General features: G+C 55.2%; 7 protein-coding genes across 7 annotated transcripts; 5 read left to right on the top strand and 2 right to left on the bottom strand.

The window, feature by feature from the left end:
* Positions 1–274: 274 nt before the first annotated feature.
* Positions 275–1,199, bottom strand: BO80DRAFT_422179 (uncharacterized protein). The gene is made up of 6 exons (XM_025718761.1): positions 1,111–1,199; positions 1,017–1,055; positions 926–959; positions 850–858; positions 697–797; positions 275–610 (listed from the first exon to the last, which is right to left on the bottom strand). The coding sequence occupies exons 1-6, from the start codon at positions 1,111–1,113 to the stop codon at positions 437–439; spliced, it is 360 nt and encodes a 119-aa protein (XP_025578662.1). The 5' UTR covers positions 1,114–1,199; the 3' UTR covers positions 275–436.
* Positions 1,170–1,927, top strand: BO80DRAFT_374604 (protein PET117). The gene is made up of 2 exons (XM_025716603.1): positions 1,170–1,490; positions 1,552–1,927. Exons 1-2 carry the CDS (start codon positions 1,395–1,397, stop codon positions 1,723–1,725), a joined length of 270 nt encoding a protein of 89 aa, XP_025578661.1. The 5' UTR covers positions 1,170–1,394; the 3' UTR covers positions 1,726–1,927.
* A 754-nt stretch (positions 1,928–2,681) lies between these two features.
* BO80DRAFT_374601 (indoleamine 2,3-dioxygenase family protein) lies at positions 2,682–4,773 on the top strand. Its single transcript, XM_025716602.1, has 5 exons — positions 2,682–3,467; positions 3,519–3,832; positions 3,878–4,038; positions 4,090–4,392; positions 4,456–4,773. Exons 1-5 carry the CDS (start codon positions 2,977–2,979, stop codon positions 4,669–4,671), a joined length of 1,485 nt encoding a protein of 494 aa, XP_025578660.1. The 5' UTR covers positions 2,682–2,976; the 3' UTR covers positions 4,672–4,773.
* A 167-nt stretch (positions 4,774–4,940) lies between these two features.
* BO80DRAFT_491081 (NAD(P)-dependent alcohol dehydrogenase) lies at positions 4,941–6,187 on the top strand (the record flags this gene model as incomplete). Its single annotated transcript, XM_025723677.1, has 1 exon — positions 4,941–6,187. Exon 1 carries the CDS (start codon positions 5,015–5,017, stop codon positions 6,185–6,187), a length of 1,173 nt encoding a protein of 390 aa, XP_025578659.1. The 5' UTR covers positions 4,941–5,014.
* Positions 6,188–7,138: 951 nt separating this feature from the next.
* On the top strand, positions 7,139–8,037 carry BO80DRAFT_316223 (RTA1 domain-containing protein; the record flags this gene model as incomplete). The annotated part of the gene is made up of 3 exons (XM_025715075.1): positions 7,139–7,283; positions 7,348–7,605; positions 7,652–8,037. Coding segments are annotated over 3 exons (789 nt in total), but the record flags the coding sequence as incomplete, so codon positions are not given.
* Positions 8,038–8,151: 114 nt separating this feature from the next.
* BO80DRAFT_347568 (uncharacterized protein) lies at positions 8,152–10,460 on the bottom strand (the record flags this gene model as incomplete). The annotated part of the gene is made up of 3 exons (XM_025715426.1): positions 8,152–9,303; positions 9,512–9,525; positions 9,776–10,460. 3 exons carry the CDS (start codon positions 10,458–10,460, stop codon positions 8,152–8,154), a joined length of 1,851 nt encoding a protein of 616 aa, XP_025578657.1.
* Positions 10,461–10,874: 414 nt separating this feature from the next.
* On the top strand, positions 10,875–15,064 carry BO80DRAFT_374589 (putative nuclear pore complex subunit Nup85). Its single transcript, XM_025716601.1, has 3 exons — positions 10,875–13,542; positions 13,596–14,097; positions 14,154–15,064. The coding sequence occupies exons 1-3, from the start codon at positions 11,110–11,112 to the stop codon at positions 14,615–14,617; spliced, it is 3,399 nt and encodes a 1,132-aa protein (XP_025578656.1). The 5' UTR covers positions 10,875–11,109; the 3' UTR covers positions 14,618–15,064.
* Positions 15,065–16,074: the final 1,010 nt, after the last annotated feature.

Raw genomic sequence — 16,074 nt, 5'->3', positions numbered from 1 at the left:
AGTGTAGACCAGAGCAGTGTCTACATGTGCCAGCCGTGTGCCTGGTGTTCCTGATGACGCAACGGTTACTCGTTACAGGTGGGTGCCTTAGGCCACGATATCATGCACGCCGGCTGTCGATAACCATAGCTTGCAACTACCAACAGAGTCACCTTGAAATTGTGCCATTCTTCTTTGGAAGAGCTGATTCTGATATCCTATATGCTACGTTCTGGGAACTGCTGCGTTAGGCGCTTACATACCGACCATCATCGGTCTCATGAGAATACCAGGATTCTAGGCAACCTCCGGTGTGGCTCAATAACCCTTTTAGACAGGACTCGACATGGAATTTATGTAATGCTCGAACAGCAGGATCAGAACTATATTCACAGGCTGAAGCAAATGACAAACCAAAACCCCTCATGCTGCCGCCGCAACGATTGGCATCATCACTCTATGCCTTAACCACGATCTTCTCCGACGCCTCGGGCTTCACGTCCACCAGCGCATGGATGAGGCCTTCAGTGACCTTGGCACCCTTCTCGTTGCCAGCGTCCTTGATCTCCTGGAGCTTCACCTCGGCCTCCTTGTTTGCATCCTCCTCGGCCTTCTTGTATCCACTCGAGTGCTAGAAAAGTGTATTGTTAGTCCTCAGCCTCACCCAGATGCCATATTTGCCGAGTTAACCCCGCATTGTAGAATGGCATGTCGTACCTCAGCCTCGAATTTCTTGAACTCCTCCTCCTTCTGCTTTCTGTACTCCTCAATCTCCTTTTGCGCCTCGGACTTGGCCTCCCTTATGCGCTTGGTGCGGTCTACAAAGAGCGTTAACCTGGTGGGGTGGGTATCGAGTGCCTGATGACATACATTCTCTGGCTGGATGATGCGACACGTCAGCAACTGATTGATGGTTCGAGAGGATTCGAGTAAACGGATGACTAACCTTGCTGGACAATCTTCTGAGCCTCTCTCTCGGCCTAACACATAGACAGTCAACCACTATACCTCACTCAGTGTATCCCGATGTGACCTACATCGAGGAGGGTCTGAATGCCTGCGGAGTTCTGAGCGGACTGTCGGAGCGGATCAGTATAGTGAACGTGAAGTAGAGCAACATATGATCCTCACCATCTTTACGGTAAGCTTCTTTAATACAAGCGCTGATTAAAACAAGAGCGTCGACGTCTGCAACAGTAGTGGAGTCGTGAAGCTTGTGATGCGCCGTTGGACCTCCCCGACGCCACGAATGACCCCTTAGGCGGTCGGCCGTTCTGCCGCCAAACACCGCCATCGCTGATAATCACCGATAATCCGATGCAGATTTGGACATGATGCCACTCGCACATTCGGTTGGAGGATTCGTCAATTGCTCCTGATTTCCTGACGAACACTGCGATCAATACCCCGATAAGATGTCTCGTGCTTCCAAATTGACGCTGGCCGCGACCGGCCTTGGTACGGCGGGGATCATCTACTTTGTGCACTGGGCCCAAGAGCAAGAGAAAGTGGTACGTCGGCGGTATCCTTTGGTCAACGCAACTACAGCAGTTAATGTTTCTCGCAATCTAGTCAATGCACAAGGCAGTCGAGCAGGATATGGAGAAACAGCGCATCCGACGGGAGCGACAGGCCGAGTTTGAGATGCAAAGGGCGCTGGAAGAGGAGTACCGGAAGCTACAGAAGGTTTCGCCCAGCGTTGACGAGACGAGTGGAGGGCAAACACCTCAAGGGCAAAAATCGTGATATATGCCGCGGTCTCTGCGATTCATGGACTTGTGGTATGCTCGTGCCTTTGTGACGAAGCTTCGCCTAACGATACGGCAGGTATCGTTGTCCGCGTGAGATGTGATGGCTATATGCTTGTAGAATATACCCAAAATGTACAGTATAGATCAATATTTTACACCCAGCTCTGTATACTTAATCTTTCTTCGATGTATTCAAGCCAGTGTAGTGCCACACTGAGAACCGCAATGGCAATACGGAGTACCACCAAATAAGAACAAGCTGAAAAGTACTAATGCAACTCATACCACAATGCGTAATGTGACATTCTAGAACTGCTTGAGAGACCCATGCAGTGCACTGCAGACACGCATGTCCATAGCCATCCTTATCAGCTGAGCACAACGGGTGGACGGCGGAGGTCCGAGATAGGAGCGATAGCAGACCGACATAAAAAGAGGCCGGCTATCATCGGAGGCCGGCCCAATTCCGGCCTCCTGCAACTAAGGAAGCCTAAAGGGGCCCGATCCAGGGATGCGGGCCAATCATCAGCAGGTCAAATGACATCAAGCCTTGGCGGTTGGTGAAGTATAAAGCAGGTCAGGATGTAGAGGACGGTCGTTTCAGGCAAGTATGGCCCTATATAGAAGGGGTTTCGGAGCGGAAAAGGAGCCTCATCATTAGCACGGGCCCAGTATTATCTGTAGTCAGCGTCTTAACCATCCCCCGGTCACGGGAACCGAGAACGAGCAGCGAGTGCCACTGGGATACCCTACTGAATCGGGCATAGCGCGTCCCCGTGATTCTGGCGTGCCCTCATTTGCCAAGAGTTTGTATAGAGTCGATGGACATGCCTGAGACGGACAGACCGGCCTGCAAGGGGTGCTGTTTCCATGCAGATTCATGGCAGAACCCCAATATATCATCTGGACTGGACCAGCATGTATCATACTACGTTATCATGATTGAGTCTGGGGGGCTCCACGCAGTTTTCCTGCCTCTTTCGTAATGGCGCCTTTGAGGCCGGAATTGATACCGGCCTCGAGAGTATTATAAGAATCACCTGCTTTCCCGCCAATTCCCTCTCTCCAAGCTCTCATTCCCAGATTTCCTCAAGTCCCCAAACACTTCCACAGGGTGATTCCCCTTTTCTTTTCTTTTCTCTTTCTTTGACTTCGTGTCCCTACCAACCTTGGCTCTCATCGTCATCGCTTCATCATCCACTTGCCCACTTCTCGTGCTAGACCTCTGTACCACCCTATCCACATCATGTCTCCCTCTAGGGTTCCCCTGCCCAACAGCACTCTGGATCGGTTCCCCCATATCCATGATGACCCTTCTACCCTGCCCCGGTCCCTCGATCCCTTCACCATCACCACCTCGACGGGCTTCCTTCCCTATGCCACCGCCCCTACCCAGTTGCCCGATGTTTTCCAGCCTTTGATGTCCCTGCTCGAGCGGATGTCCGTCCTCAAGCTCGATGGCACTCCGGGTCTGCTTGCCACGTACGAGCTGGGTCCGGCTGTCCTTGCCGAGCTGCCTGACTTGACGGATGAGATCGACAAGCAGGTCACCGCGGACGGCTCTCCAGACCTGTACATGATCGCGGCTCTCTTCCGAGACTACTCGTTCCTCGCATCGGCATATATCCTCGAGCCATGCTGGGAGAACTGGTGCAAGAACCCGGAGGGTGGCTATGGGCTGGGACGAGAGCTGCTGCCCAGGTCTGTCGCCCGTCCGATGTATCGCTGTGCGCAGCTGTATGTTCTGCTTTTCCCCGCCACTATTAGATCTCAACTAACCAAGTCTAGCTTGGACATTCCTCCTTTCTTGTCCTATGCCGCTGCCTACTCCCTCTTCAACTACACCCTCGAGGAACCATCCAAGGGCCTGGTCTACCCGAATCTCCGGCTGGTGCGGGCCTTTGAGAACGGACTCGACCCCAAGAGCTCCGAAGCCGGGTTCATCCTGACCCATGTGGACATGGTCAAGTTCTCGAGCGGCCTGATCAGCGGAGCCGTCAAGGTTGTCGACACGGTCGAACAGGGCGGACCGCGCTCGGTGGTCAACGATGGGTTCCGCGAGATCCTGTCGTCGATGGAAACGATTGAAGCAGCCATGGAGGGTATGTCTATCCTCAGAGTTCCTTCGGCTAAGCTAACCATGACAGACATGTGGGCCAATTCCAAGCCGCAGGATTACCTCTCGTTCCGCGTCTTCATCTTCGGCATCACCTCCCAATCCATGTTTCCCAACGGGGTCGTCTACGACGGAGTACTCGACAACAAGCCTCTGTTCTTCCGGGGCGAGAGTGGCGCGAATGACAGCATGGTAGGGTTACCCTTCTCCTTCAAAACAAGCCAAGCTCACGAGTATACGCAGATCCCACTGCTCGACCACCTCTGTCAAATCCCAATGCCCTCCAACCCACTCACCAAGGTACTTCACGAATTCCGAGCCTACCGTCCCCTTCCCCACCGGGAGTTCCTCGCGCACATCAACTCGAAGTCGGAAGAGGTGGGGGTGCGCAACTTTGCACTCGCCGACACCGAGACGGCCATTCTCCTCTTGAAGACCCTCAACCATGTACGGAGCTTCCGGTGGCGTCACTGGCTGTTTGCCCGGGAGTACATTATCCGCCGTACGCCGCACCCGACTGCCACGGGGGGCAGTCCGATCGTGACGGTATGTTCTGCTTCGATTCTGTATCATGTGTGGCAACTGGCAAGTGATTCTAACGAGATGCAGTGGCTCCCGAATCAACTGTCCGCCGTCATGGACTTGATGATCTCGATTTACGACACGTATCTGGCCCCGCAGAAGGGGAATGGCGAGGGACCGGATGGTCAGACAGGTTACGAGGCGTATGAGACGCAGGTGGAGCCAATGATGGAAATGGTGCGCGATCAAAAGGATAAGTTGGCGCGGGAGGTGGAGAGATGGTGCCAGGAGAGAGGCGTCTAAGGATGCAGCCGAGTAGTCATGATACCATTACCACATCCCGCTGGTGTGCGCTTACGATAGTATATCGTTATTCTACATAATACGAGGAGGGGTTCAAATTCATGGTTCCATGCAGCCTTCTACAGTAGACATCAAATGTCCGACCCATGTGGTGTCGATCCACCGACTCGGCCCAGAGTCGGGGGATGAACCTCGGCATCTCCGCGTGGCGCTTCTCCGCGTTCTCCGCTCGTAGAAGTACTTCACCTCCACCTCATCTGCCTTATCCTGTCACCACCCTAATCTTTGGTGCAAAACCAATCTACTCTATCTCCTTGTCTCTTCGCTCACAACCACTACGACCATGCCTGACCAATTCCACGGCTGGGTCGCCCACTCACCCACCACCCCCCTCACCTTCACCACCTTCACCCCGAAACCCTTCACGCCCACCGACATCGAAGTGCAAATCACCCACTGCGGCATCTGCGGTACGGACCTGCACACCCTCCGTTCCGGCTGGGGTCCCACCGACTACCCCTGCGTCGTGGGGCACGAGATCATCGGCATTGTCACTCGCATCGGCTCTGCCGTCCAAACCTCCTCCTCCTCCTCCTCCTCCTCCTCCTCCCCTCTCCACCTCGGCGACCGGGTCGGCATCGGCGCCCAAACCCTCTCATGCCTCCAACCCACCTGCACCGCGTGCGCCTCCGGCCGTGAAAACTACTGTCCGCGGATGATCGCCACCTACAACAGCCGATACCCCGACCCCACCGCCAACGACAAGAAGAACTCCCGCACCGGCCCCAAAACCTACGGCGGCTTCGCACAGACCTGGCGCGGTCCCGCCGCCTTCGTATTCCGAATCCCCTCCGCGATCCCCTCCGCGGCAGCCGCGCCACTGCTCTGCGCCGGGGTGACGGTCTTCTCCCCGCTACGCAAATACGGTGCCGGCCCCGGTAAGACCGTCGCGGTAGTGGGGATTGGCGGGCTGGGCCATTTGGGAATCTTATTCGCCAAAGCGATGGGATGTGATCGGGTGATAGGGATTTCGCGCACGGGACGGAAGAAAGTCGATGTAGTGGAGAAGATGGGCGCGGATGAGTTTATCGCGACGGAGGAGGAAACGGGGTGGGAGAGGCGGTGGGCGCGGACGGTGGATGTGATGATTTGTACGGTGGATGGGGATGAGATGCCGTTGGGGAAGTATTTGCGATTGTTGAGGGTCGAGGGCACGTTTGTGTTGGTCGGGGCGCCGGAGACGCCGTTGCCGAGGATTCGGGCGTGGGATTTGATTGCCAAGGGGGTGGTGGTGACGGGGTCGAATGTGGGGTCGAGAGAGGATGTCAGGGAGATGTTGCAGGTCGCGGCGGAGAAGGGCGTCGTGCCGTGGGTGGAGAGACGGCCCATGGAGGAGGTCAATGCCGCGTTGCGGGATATGGAGGCGGGGAGGGCGAGGTTTCGGTATGTGTTGGAGAATCGGGGGGAGGGGGAGGGGAGAGAGAGTCGGGTTGTCAGCATACGGAGTATATTGTAGTTGTATAGACGATGGAAGATGGAGATTGCATGTAGCGCAGTAGACAAATCTAATACACTTGGACAAGAAACACCAATGACACCCAAACCATACATGAAACCCCATCAGAAATAGATGTTGAGACGTTTGCCATACCATATATACTAGTAGCCAGAAGGGATATATCCTTTCTAGTAGTAGTAGTAGTCACAGACACCCCCGATCCGCATCCTCTGTGTTCACGCCTACTCTCCCAGACAGGAGCTCGATTTCTTTCTAGTTTCTGGTAGTCATAGCATAGTTTCCTTCTAAGGCCTATCACGCATGTCTCTATGTAGGTTTGACGTGTAGTAGAGAATAATCCAGTTGACAGACATACCTCTCTCGAATGATCTAAAAGGCTAGACTCGACTACTACCACCTATCTAGTCTCTCAGTCACTACGGACCGGACTTTTTCAGACTGAGAAATAAGAATCGAGATGTGGAGATAAGATACACATGAGTAAGTAGTCAGAGTCCCACACGGAGGACGGTAGGCCCATTCCCACTCCGCAAAGAACCAAAATATACTCCGTACTCCGTAATGAGTATCTACAATGTTAAGGAATAGAATGAAAATAAGAATCTAGTCCCCACTACCTCTATGAAGAACCAAGTAAAAAAAGAATGAGATTCTCGGCACGATTCCGACGGTGGAGACGAGGGTTTGCTCTACCCGATTCGGGTAAAGGTACGAGGTATACGAGATCCGATGAAGATCTTGTATTCTAGGTGATGGGATGGGATGGAGGTGGCGATGGGGAGGGAGGTGTATTTAAATGGGGTTCGCTGGTCGGTGGTGGTTGTGTGTGTTGTGGTAATATTCTTGTTATCTCTCTCTCGTTGTGATCTCTCGTTGTGACCTCTGCTTGTCGATATCTTGTTGAGACTTGGTACTCCACGCTCGCAAATGTCCGACTCCAATGCAACCGGCTGGGTGGCCTACCAGTATGACCCGTCCATGCCCGCGGCCATTATTTTCGCCGCGCTCTTCATGATCAGCACCCTCTGGCACATGTATCGCATGATTCGCACCCGGACGTGGTTTGTGATTCCCCTCGTCATCGGAGGATACTGTATGTGATTGATTCCCTTCATTTACTTGTATATACTATATGAATGCACGAGCTGACCATCCAGTCGAGGCAATCGGATATATCGGACGCGCCCTGTCGGCAGCGCAATCCCCCAACTGGTCTCTCGGCCCGTACATCATGCAGAGCACCCTGCTGCTGGTCGCGCCCGCCCTCTTCGCCGCGAGCATATACATGGAGTTGGGACGGATCGTTCTTCTCGTCAAGGCGGAGCAGCTGGCCATTATCCGGGTGGGCTGGATGACCAAGATCTTCGTGGCGGGGGATGTGCTCAGCTTTCTGATGCAGGCGTCGGGTGAGTTGCGTTGCTGGGTATGAAATCGATGACTGGTGGCTGACGTGGATCATAGGCGCCGGAATCATGGTCAATGGATCCCCCACGATGGGACAGAATATCATCGTCGGCGGGCTGTTCGTGCAGATCGTCTTCTTCGGCTTCTTCGTCGTGAGCGCCCTGGTCTTCCAGATCCGGATCGCGAATCACCCAACCGACGAGTCGCGGAGTGATCAGATCCCCTGGAGGAAGCACATGTTTGCCCTGTACAGCTCGAGCGGTCTGATCCTCGTCCGGTCGGTCTTTCGAGTGATCGAGTATCTGGAGGGCTCGGATGGGTTCCTTCTGCAGCACGAAGTGTTCATCTACCTGCTTGATGGACTGCTGATGTTGTTGGTGCTGGCCGTCTTCGTGGTGATCCATCCCAGCGAAGTGAAGCGTCTTCTCCGGGGCGGGAACGTCAGCCCGTTGAAGGGGGAGGAAATGTCCATGCCTGTATAGAGTAATTTGTCATTCCGAGTCGTCCCGTCAGTATTAGTGTAATGAAGTCACGCATCTATCTTTGAACCAACTGGGTCAGTTAGGATCAACCGGATGGGTCGTTCCAAAAATCTCCAGCATAGGCCCCTCCAGCAATGGCCTCCACTCATCATCCAAAACCTCCCATAATGCCCGAACCACCCTGCTGCCCCGATCCCCAATGTACCAGACATCCCTCGAGTGATGGAAGATGATGCAGTGATATGCCAAGATAACCAAGGCCAGCGGTTCACGTTCTCGCAGGAAATCCATAAATTCGGGTTTCTGCCGGATCGCCCAGCGGCCGGAAGCCGAGGCAGAGGGCATACCACCGCGCGCCATTGCCAGCATGTCTGCTAGTAGCTCAAGCGCATGCTGATAAGTGGCGGCATCGTGGGTAGGGTCTTGAGCACCGCAGGAACTGTTCACCTCCTGTAGTCGTCTCAGAGCGGATCGTGCGTCTTTCAGGTAACCCTCATCGAGGTCACCTACCTGCAAAACAACCCCCCATTCACTGGCTTGAATAACCGGTGTTGCTTCGCCCAGAACCTGTTGGACGCCACGCGCCAGCGTGAAAATCTGAATCAGATCATCCACAATGGCCCACGGATCACTGGACTCGGGCGAATGAGGCAGGCCGAACGTGTAATAAACGACGACGCTGGCGAAAGCAAACATAGCTTTTGCGTTGGACGCGTTGATATCGCCCAATAGGTCCCGGAACAGAGCGAGTGCTTGGGTCTGATGCGCAACCGCGGTACTGAGGTATGCTGGACGTTGCTGGATATCCCGCCTTGTTTGCGCGATGTGGAGGGCGGAGAGCGCCAGTAACCCATGCATCAGGAACGGATGCGCAAGGGCTTCCTCGGGCGTCCGGGCGCGCCAGATGTGGTCCGTCTTCTCGCCTCGGGACACATTTTTGTAGGTTGAGTTGCACCACTGCATCATCAACTCCAGATCGGTGATGTTCAGGCTGGGGACCGCCTGTGGGGCGGCGAATTCATCGCCCCATCTGCCTAGAAAGCTGAAGGAGTTGGCTGTCGTGGTCGACGGGGACTCCGACTGCAGGGCCCCTTTTCGGGTGGCCTTTTTGGCCCGCTGACAGGGTTGGGACTCTTCGTTGGTCCATAGCAGTGACGTGCTGGAATCATACTCGCAGGTCGACTGGCGTTTGGAGCAGTTCGAGCAGGAAGGCCGTTGCTCATCACACTGGGACGATCAGCAAGGAGGCCAATAGGAGTGGTGGGAGATGAGATGCTACACACCTTCACGCGCCGTCGTTTGCATTGCAAACAGCCGTGGCGCGATTTCCGATGGGATCTTCGAAATGCCATTGAATGCGATGCAGTGGATACTCCTGGCCATGCTCGACCCTGGGAGGATTCAAGCTCAAATTTAGCTTCTTACGGATGCAAACCCCGCTCAGGATCGCTGGCTGAAGAGAAAGGCAGAAGCATTTCAACCTTTTGGAGAGCCAAGAGCGCCCGGATAGGCGTCTTACGTCATCAAAATGGGTTTAACTAGTTGGGTAGTTACAATCAATCCAATGGCTTCATTCTTTGGACCCTAACTCGCCGGGTATCATAATTAAAACAAACATATAACAGGAAGAGCAATCTGGTATCTCGCGTCGCATGTTCGAATCACACAGTCATCCTATCCATCCCAACTTAGGCGCCACCAGCACCCCCGGCAGCGCCGCCGCTGGCGGCAGATGCGTCTCGACGCCGGCGGGCCTTCTCGTATAATGCCAGCACCGTCGTCAGTGCCATCAGATCGAAATCCCGTCCGTAGTCAACGTATACCTGAAGCCTGCCCGTGTCCTTGAACGCCCAGACCGAGTTGGTAAAGACCGCGACGACCCTGCCGGTCTGTTCCTCGACCAATTTGAAGTTGCGGTTGCTGAACTTGTTCGTCTTGCTATCCTCCTGGACCCCGACGTTGTGCGTTCGTGTCCAGAGGAATGATTGCCGTTCGTAGCCATTCGCAGCCTGCATGGTCATCTGCCAGCGATACTTGGCGTGCCGGTGGTCTTGCGCAAGCAGATCCTCGTAGGTTATGGAATTGACGTCCCTCGGATCCCCCAGGCCGACCTTAAGATGTCTAGAGAAATGCAGGAACTTGCACACTGCCACCGTAGGGCCATTGTTGTCGGAACCGGCATGAAATGTGAGGTCGGGCTTGTTGGGCGTGAGGGAGGAGTTCTCCACCCGGTAGAGCTGCTCGCCCGTGGCGGTGGTCACATTGTAATGGTGCCGGAACGCCGTGTTGGAAATTTGGTAGAGATGGGAAGCATTAGGTTCCCATGTTGGGTTCGTAGTCGTATCGGAGACCCAAGAAGGTTGTTGTTGGTAAGTAGTAGCCATGGTGGAGTCAGCTTAGAGTGTCCTAGTTAATGGAGACAGACAGGGGGAAGTTTGGACGCCATCCCAGGGTCTTGATCCTTATATGTTGACTTCACATCGGGCAAGGCTCAATCTCCGCGGCGCAATTTAACCTGAGACCCTTTTTCAGGGTCTCTGTTGGACTGCTCAGCGTGGGATCGTCGGGCGGTGCCTCTGAGCCTCGCGGCCCATCCGTGGATCGAACCCAATCGGCATCCCGGCTGCTGCTTAGCGGATACGACCGTCTCGATCGGGCACCTCATGTGACATCATCTGACCGAGCCCCGGCTGTTTCACGTGACTGCATCAGCTGACCACACCTGACCGGCGGCTCACCGCCCACGGCCGGCGCGTCTCTGGATTCAATAATGGAGGCAATCTACTCTGTAGAAACACCGCGGCTTCGGAGCTCGTCGCTTCTCCCTCGCTCTGCCCGGCTGCTTGTCTGTGACCTGTATTCCCGTCCCTGCTGATGGTATCCCATTGAATCGATTGCGCATCCTCATCTCCCTCCCCTCCTTACCTTACCTGTCCGACCCCGACCCGGGGAAGTCCTTCCTCGCTCTCCACTTTATTTTTCGCATCCAGACCCCCCGTTGCTCCCCAACCATCAATCCCCTCCAATCGCAGAATGTCGTTCAAAATGCCCTTCGAGTCGAGCCCACCGTCGACTCCGGGCCACTCTCGCAGTCTGTTTAGCAATCTATCAGAAACGCCGGCCGGTGCTCCGCCCTCCGCATCCAACTCGTTCACTCCGCAAGGCCACCCTCCGTCCAGCAGCGTCTTCGGGAGCTCGCAGATGAGCTCCGGATCTCTCTTCACCAAATCCGGGAACATCAACCCCAATGACAGCATCTTCGGCTCCTCCATCGCGTCCGCCGATTTTGCCCTGCCCCCACGTGGGAAGAAAACCACGCAAACCAAGTCCTTTGCCGCATCACAATCTCTGTTCAGCATCACCAATGGGAGCCGATTCGCCGAGTCGACCAGCTTCGGGAAATCCAACGGCTTCGCGGAGTCGCAAATGGACGACGATGCCGATCAAGATGCGGAAGGAGAGGAGGAAGTGCTGCCGGAGGAAGAAGCCGAGGAGACGGGCGACGCAATGGATATGGGAATTGCAACACAGAAGAATCCCGCCCCGCGCTTTAGCTTTCTGGACTCCCAGCTCGGTGACTCTATCACCGCGCCACCCGTCCCTCTCGGTCAACGCAAGTCGATCTACTCCAACCCAACCAACGCCAAGCGGCCAAAGCTCGACGAGCAGTGGGCGAATAAGTCGCCTCTGCGCAAAGGGAAGTTGTCGCCCAAGAAAGACTCCGCTATGCCATCGATTGTGCGGAATTTTGCTTCGCGATCGCGCGTGGTTGCCGTGAACGAGTCCAGCGAATTTATCATGAGCACGGAGGACGAAATCTGTCGCATGTACGACGAAGTCAAGCAGTCCGAGATCAACGGCGCCGACTTTGAGGTCGCTCTCTCGGATGCTTGCGACAGACTGGTGACTGCGTGGAAGACGTCTACAAGCCCGAATGGCCCGGGGCAGAATACAGGGGCTGGCATTGGACCAGGAGACCATGCCTCGAACGTCGCGAAGGCAACTTTCTTGGCTTCCCTGCTCCTTCAGCTTCACCATCCCCCCCAATTGGCAGCCAAGCCAAGTCTTGTGAATCCCCTAGGATTTCCCGCACGCAATCTAATACTGGCGGCCCCTCGGACGAACTCGCCCACGCCTTTGCCCAAGCTCCTCCTTGACTGGCTGGATGACCACCATATGCCTCTGACAGCGGAGCTGCAAGCATTGAAAGAGGTCGAGCCGAATCCCTCAGCATCCCCCAACTTCTGGGAGCTCATCATTGCCGCTGTCTTGCGGGGCCATCTCTCCGAGGCCGCAGATCTTTTGCGGTCGGCCGATTTCAACTACGCGAGGTCGGCTCTGGAGGATGGCATCCCGCAGTCCGGCTACCGTGGTGCGCAGCTGCAGAACATTCAACGGTGCGTCAACCGGGCCCTCCAGATTCTCGAATCGTGCCCCAGCGTGCAACACGATGACTGGGACATCCGAGGCACCGACTGGGCACTGTATAGGAAACGGGTGATCGCCGCCGTGTCGGACTTGGAGGAGTTCGCCGAGGGCAATGAGCAGCAATCTCCGGAGCCTCCCGCCGCAGAGAATCGCTTCCAGGCAGTCAACTTTGGCCTGAAGGCCACTCCTGCTGCGCCGATGTTCTCCTTTGCCCAGAATGCGCGCATGGCGGAGAGCAAAGTTCCTTGGACAATCTACCAGAACCTTCGATCCCTGTATCGCATCATCCTCGGTGACACCAGCGTGGTCATGAATCACGCGGAGGACTGGATAGAAGCCACGGTGGGGATGACCGTGTGGTGGGATGGTGAGGACGACGCGGAGAGTTCCAACAATGACTTTGGTGCCAGCACCAACCTCCTGTTCTCCAGACTCCCCAAGCTCCAAGCTTCGCCCGCCAGTGCAAGACATGCCTATCTCCGCCGCCTGGATTTGGCCTTCAGCCATGCCACCAATGCGGACCCCGACGACGCTGGTTTCCAGGTCAACTCGTTGAGCAGCCTCGAAGTCGGGCTGGCTTCCGTATTTGAGGGCAATGTGGAAGGCGTGTTGGAATTGCTTCAAACGTGGTCGCTGTGCGTGTCCTCCGCTGTCGTCGAAGTCGCATCCATTGGCGGCTGGCTCGACCCCGGGGCCGGTCCCAAGTCGTTGCCAGGCCTGAGTGAGGATGACTTGATGGTCCTTTCCTATGGCCAGGATGGCGATGCGCCCTCGCGTCGTGTCCACAAGAACGATGTGATCAGCGCCTATGCATCGGGCTTGTCTCAACGTCCCACCGTGGAGTGTGAATCGGGCGCCCGCGAAGGATGGGAGGTCGCCATCGAGGTTCTGAGTCGCTTGGACGACCGCGATAAGATGCAGAAGAGCGTTGCGGAACTGCTGGACAAGCTGCCCCTCAACACTTCGGAGCAGGTGGATAAGGTGGTCCTGCTGTGCTCCGAACTCGATCTGGACACTGAGGGACGGAAGGTTTCCGAGGTAAGTGATGGCACGGCTCGAGAGGTTCTCGGACCCGTAGCTAATTTCATCAGCGCTTTGGCGACGACACCGTGGCCAAGTCTCAAGACTATGGCCTGGCCCTTCTCTGCTATGCGCGCGCACACAACCGGCGCAAGGTCAAGTCGATTGTCGACCTGCTCATCTCCTACAGTCTGGTTCAGTCCCGCGCCTATCCTGAATCCACCGACCTGGACGAACAGCTGGAAGCGCTGATCCGGGAACCCAAGCACTGCTTGTCCGCGGTGGCCGTCACCGATGAGGAGGCCGCGTCCATCCTCCAGTACTACTTCAGCGGATACGCGACTCTCCGTCGCTTCTACGAGACCCGCGACGAGGCTATCAACCTCCCAGAGGGACAGCGCCCGCGGTTCAAGCCTCTCGCCAGACGGCGCGCCGCCGCGCAGGCCCTGGTGGCGGTCATTGGCAGCGCGGCCGACAGCATCTACGGTGGGCTATACGACCCGGATCGCGACGCGGTCATCCAAGTCGACGGACTGTTGACTTTGCTCGGCGAGGCCCTGCCCTTCATTGATCGTCAGTGACCTCCCTTCTCCCTTCCCCTGGAATCTTCAGCCTCTAACCAGAAGCAGAGCCCACTCCGCTCCTCTCCGTCTCCCAACAATTCACCATCCTCTCCGCCATCGAAGACCTCCAAACCGTGACCCCCCGCGTCTACGCGCAGTGCGAGGAATGCTTCCGCTCCACGCTCATCCAGTACCACTCCTCAAAGCGCGCCCACTCCTCCGACTCCTTCGTCCTCCCGCCCTCCCCGCGCGCCATGCTCAAGAAGTCCGTCTCCGCGCTCACCGCATCCAGCACCTTCTCCCTCATCGGTAGCGACATGATCGAGTCCGCCCGCACTCGCTCGGGCTCGGGCTCCGTCGGCAGCTCAGGCGTCCTCGTCCCGCGCGCAGACGCTGAGGCTGCCACCACCGAACGCGGCTGGGACTGGCGCGCCGGGCTGCCCGAGGACGCCGCCGGCGAAGACATCCTCCGCATCCTCCGCCTCGGTCTCGCCAAGGGTCTCAGCCACGGTGCCCTCGGATCCATCTAGCTTTGTTTACCTGAACTGATCAAGAGAAAAAAAAAAGTGCGAGAAATTACTACCCGGTGTCGTTGTATTTTATATCATCTGCTTCTTTATATTTTCCCCATTCGTGTCCTATCTCTCATCAACACCGGTGGCGCTGGGCGGGCCATCCAATCTCACTTGATATACTGTATGCATATTATAGCTCTTCGTAGTAGTGCTGGATGATGGGGTAAAGCAAGGAGGGAGCAATCCATTCTACAAGACCAGACAAGATTTCAACCTTTTTACCTTGTTTAATTCTTTCTTCGTGTTCACTGAGTATACCGTCTATTCACCTCCTCCTGAAGAATCAATATGGATAAAAGACATACCTCCGCCTTTCCTTCTCCCCAACTTCTCTCTCTCTCTCTCTCTCTCTCTCTCTCTGTGTGTGTGTGTGTGTGTGTGTGTTGGAGAAGGCGGGTGGGGGGGAAGGGAGAATGATTGGGGCTGTAATGCCGACTCAGTACTCTGTACGGAGTACAGGCACACATACACACATACACACATACACACATACATACATACATGGACACATACATAGATACATACTCCTCAAATGAATACATACTCCAATCTCCGAACATCCACCCTCCCTATTCATAATCACCAACCCGATAGAGGCAATGACAATTCCATTCCATTCCCGTGAAGAATCGGAACGGAACAAAAAGGAAAGGAAAAGTACAGTACAGCCAGTCGAGTGCAGTCTACTCTCTAGTTAAACCAAAACCACTGAAGCAGAGCACTACTACATATGGCCTAGCCTGCGCTGCGTGTGTATTTTTCGTGATTAGGAGAGATGGAAGCGACACGGATAGTGGATCTATGTTCTAGCTATCTACTTATTCACGGGTGATTGTCTGCAATGTATCTAGATAGTCTGTACGGAGTGATGCATCATTTGTACAGGATTAGTAATCTGTGTTTGTTTCTCCGTGTTCCGGATGGTCACGTGGATACATTATTTGAGTGAATGGGCGTTCAAAGTGGTTTAGTGTAGTAGGCTTGAGGGTGGGATCTTCGATCGCGCTGAATATCAACATGTGATACTGGTCTAATGAACGGATTTCGCCGACTCACAGATCCAAATCCCATGCATGCAGTATGTATCAAGGAAAGAACAAAGTGTAGAGAATTAAATAACGAAGGTAGGTAGGCCAGCTAGATCATGCGTAGATAATGGTAGGTAGCACATACGTATCCCGGATACGGCCATTCCCACCCGATCCTCCTCTATTACCATATTTCACCCAAGACAACCCTCCACCCAGTCAAACATCGCGCGTTTCTCGTCGGATCGGAACGGGGCATGCAGCGCAACGCTATGCAGAAGAGGCGGACTGGCCACGCGCACACAAAGCAGAGGAAAAATGGGGACGAGAGCTCAGCCCACAGCGCTGACAATAAAAGACATATATCTAGCAAAAGATTTGGCG

Source organism: Aspergillus ibericus (assembly GCF_003184845.1).
Source record: "Aspergillus ibericus CBS 121593 unplaced genomic scaffold BO80scaffold_6, whole genome shotgun sequence".
NCBI lineage: Eukaryota > Fungi > Ascomycota > Eurotiomycetes > Eurotiales > Aspergillaceae > Aspergillus > Aspergillus ibericus.
This window is presented reverse-complemented; position numbering and strand designations above follow the sequence as displayed.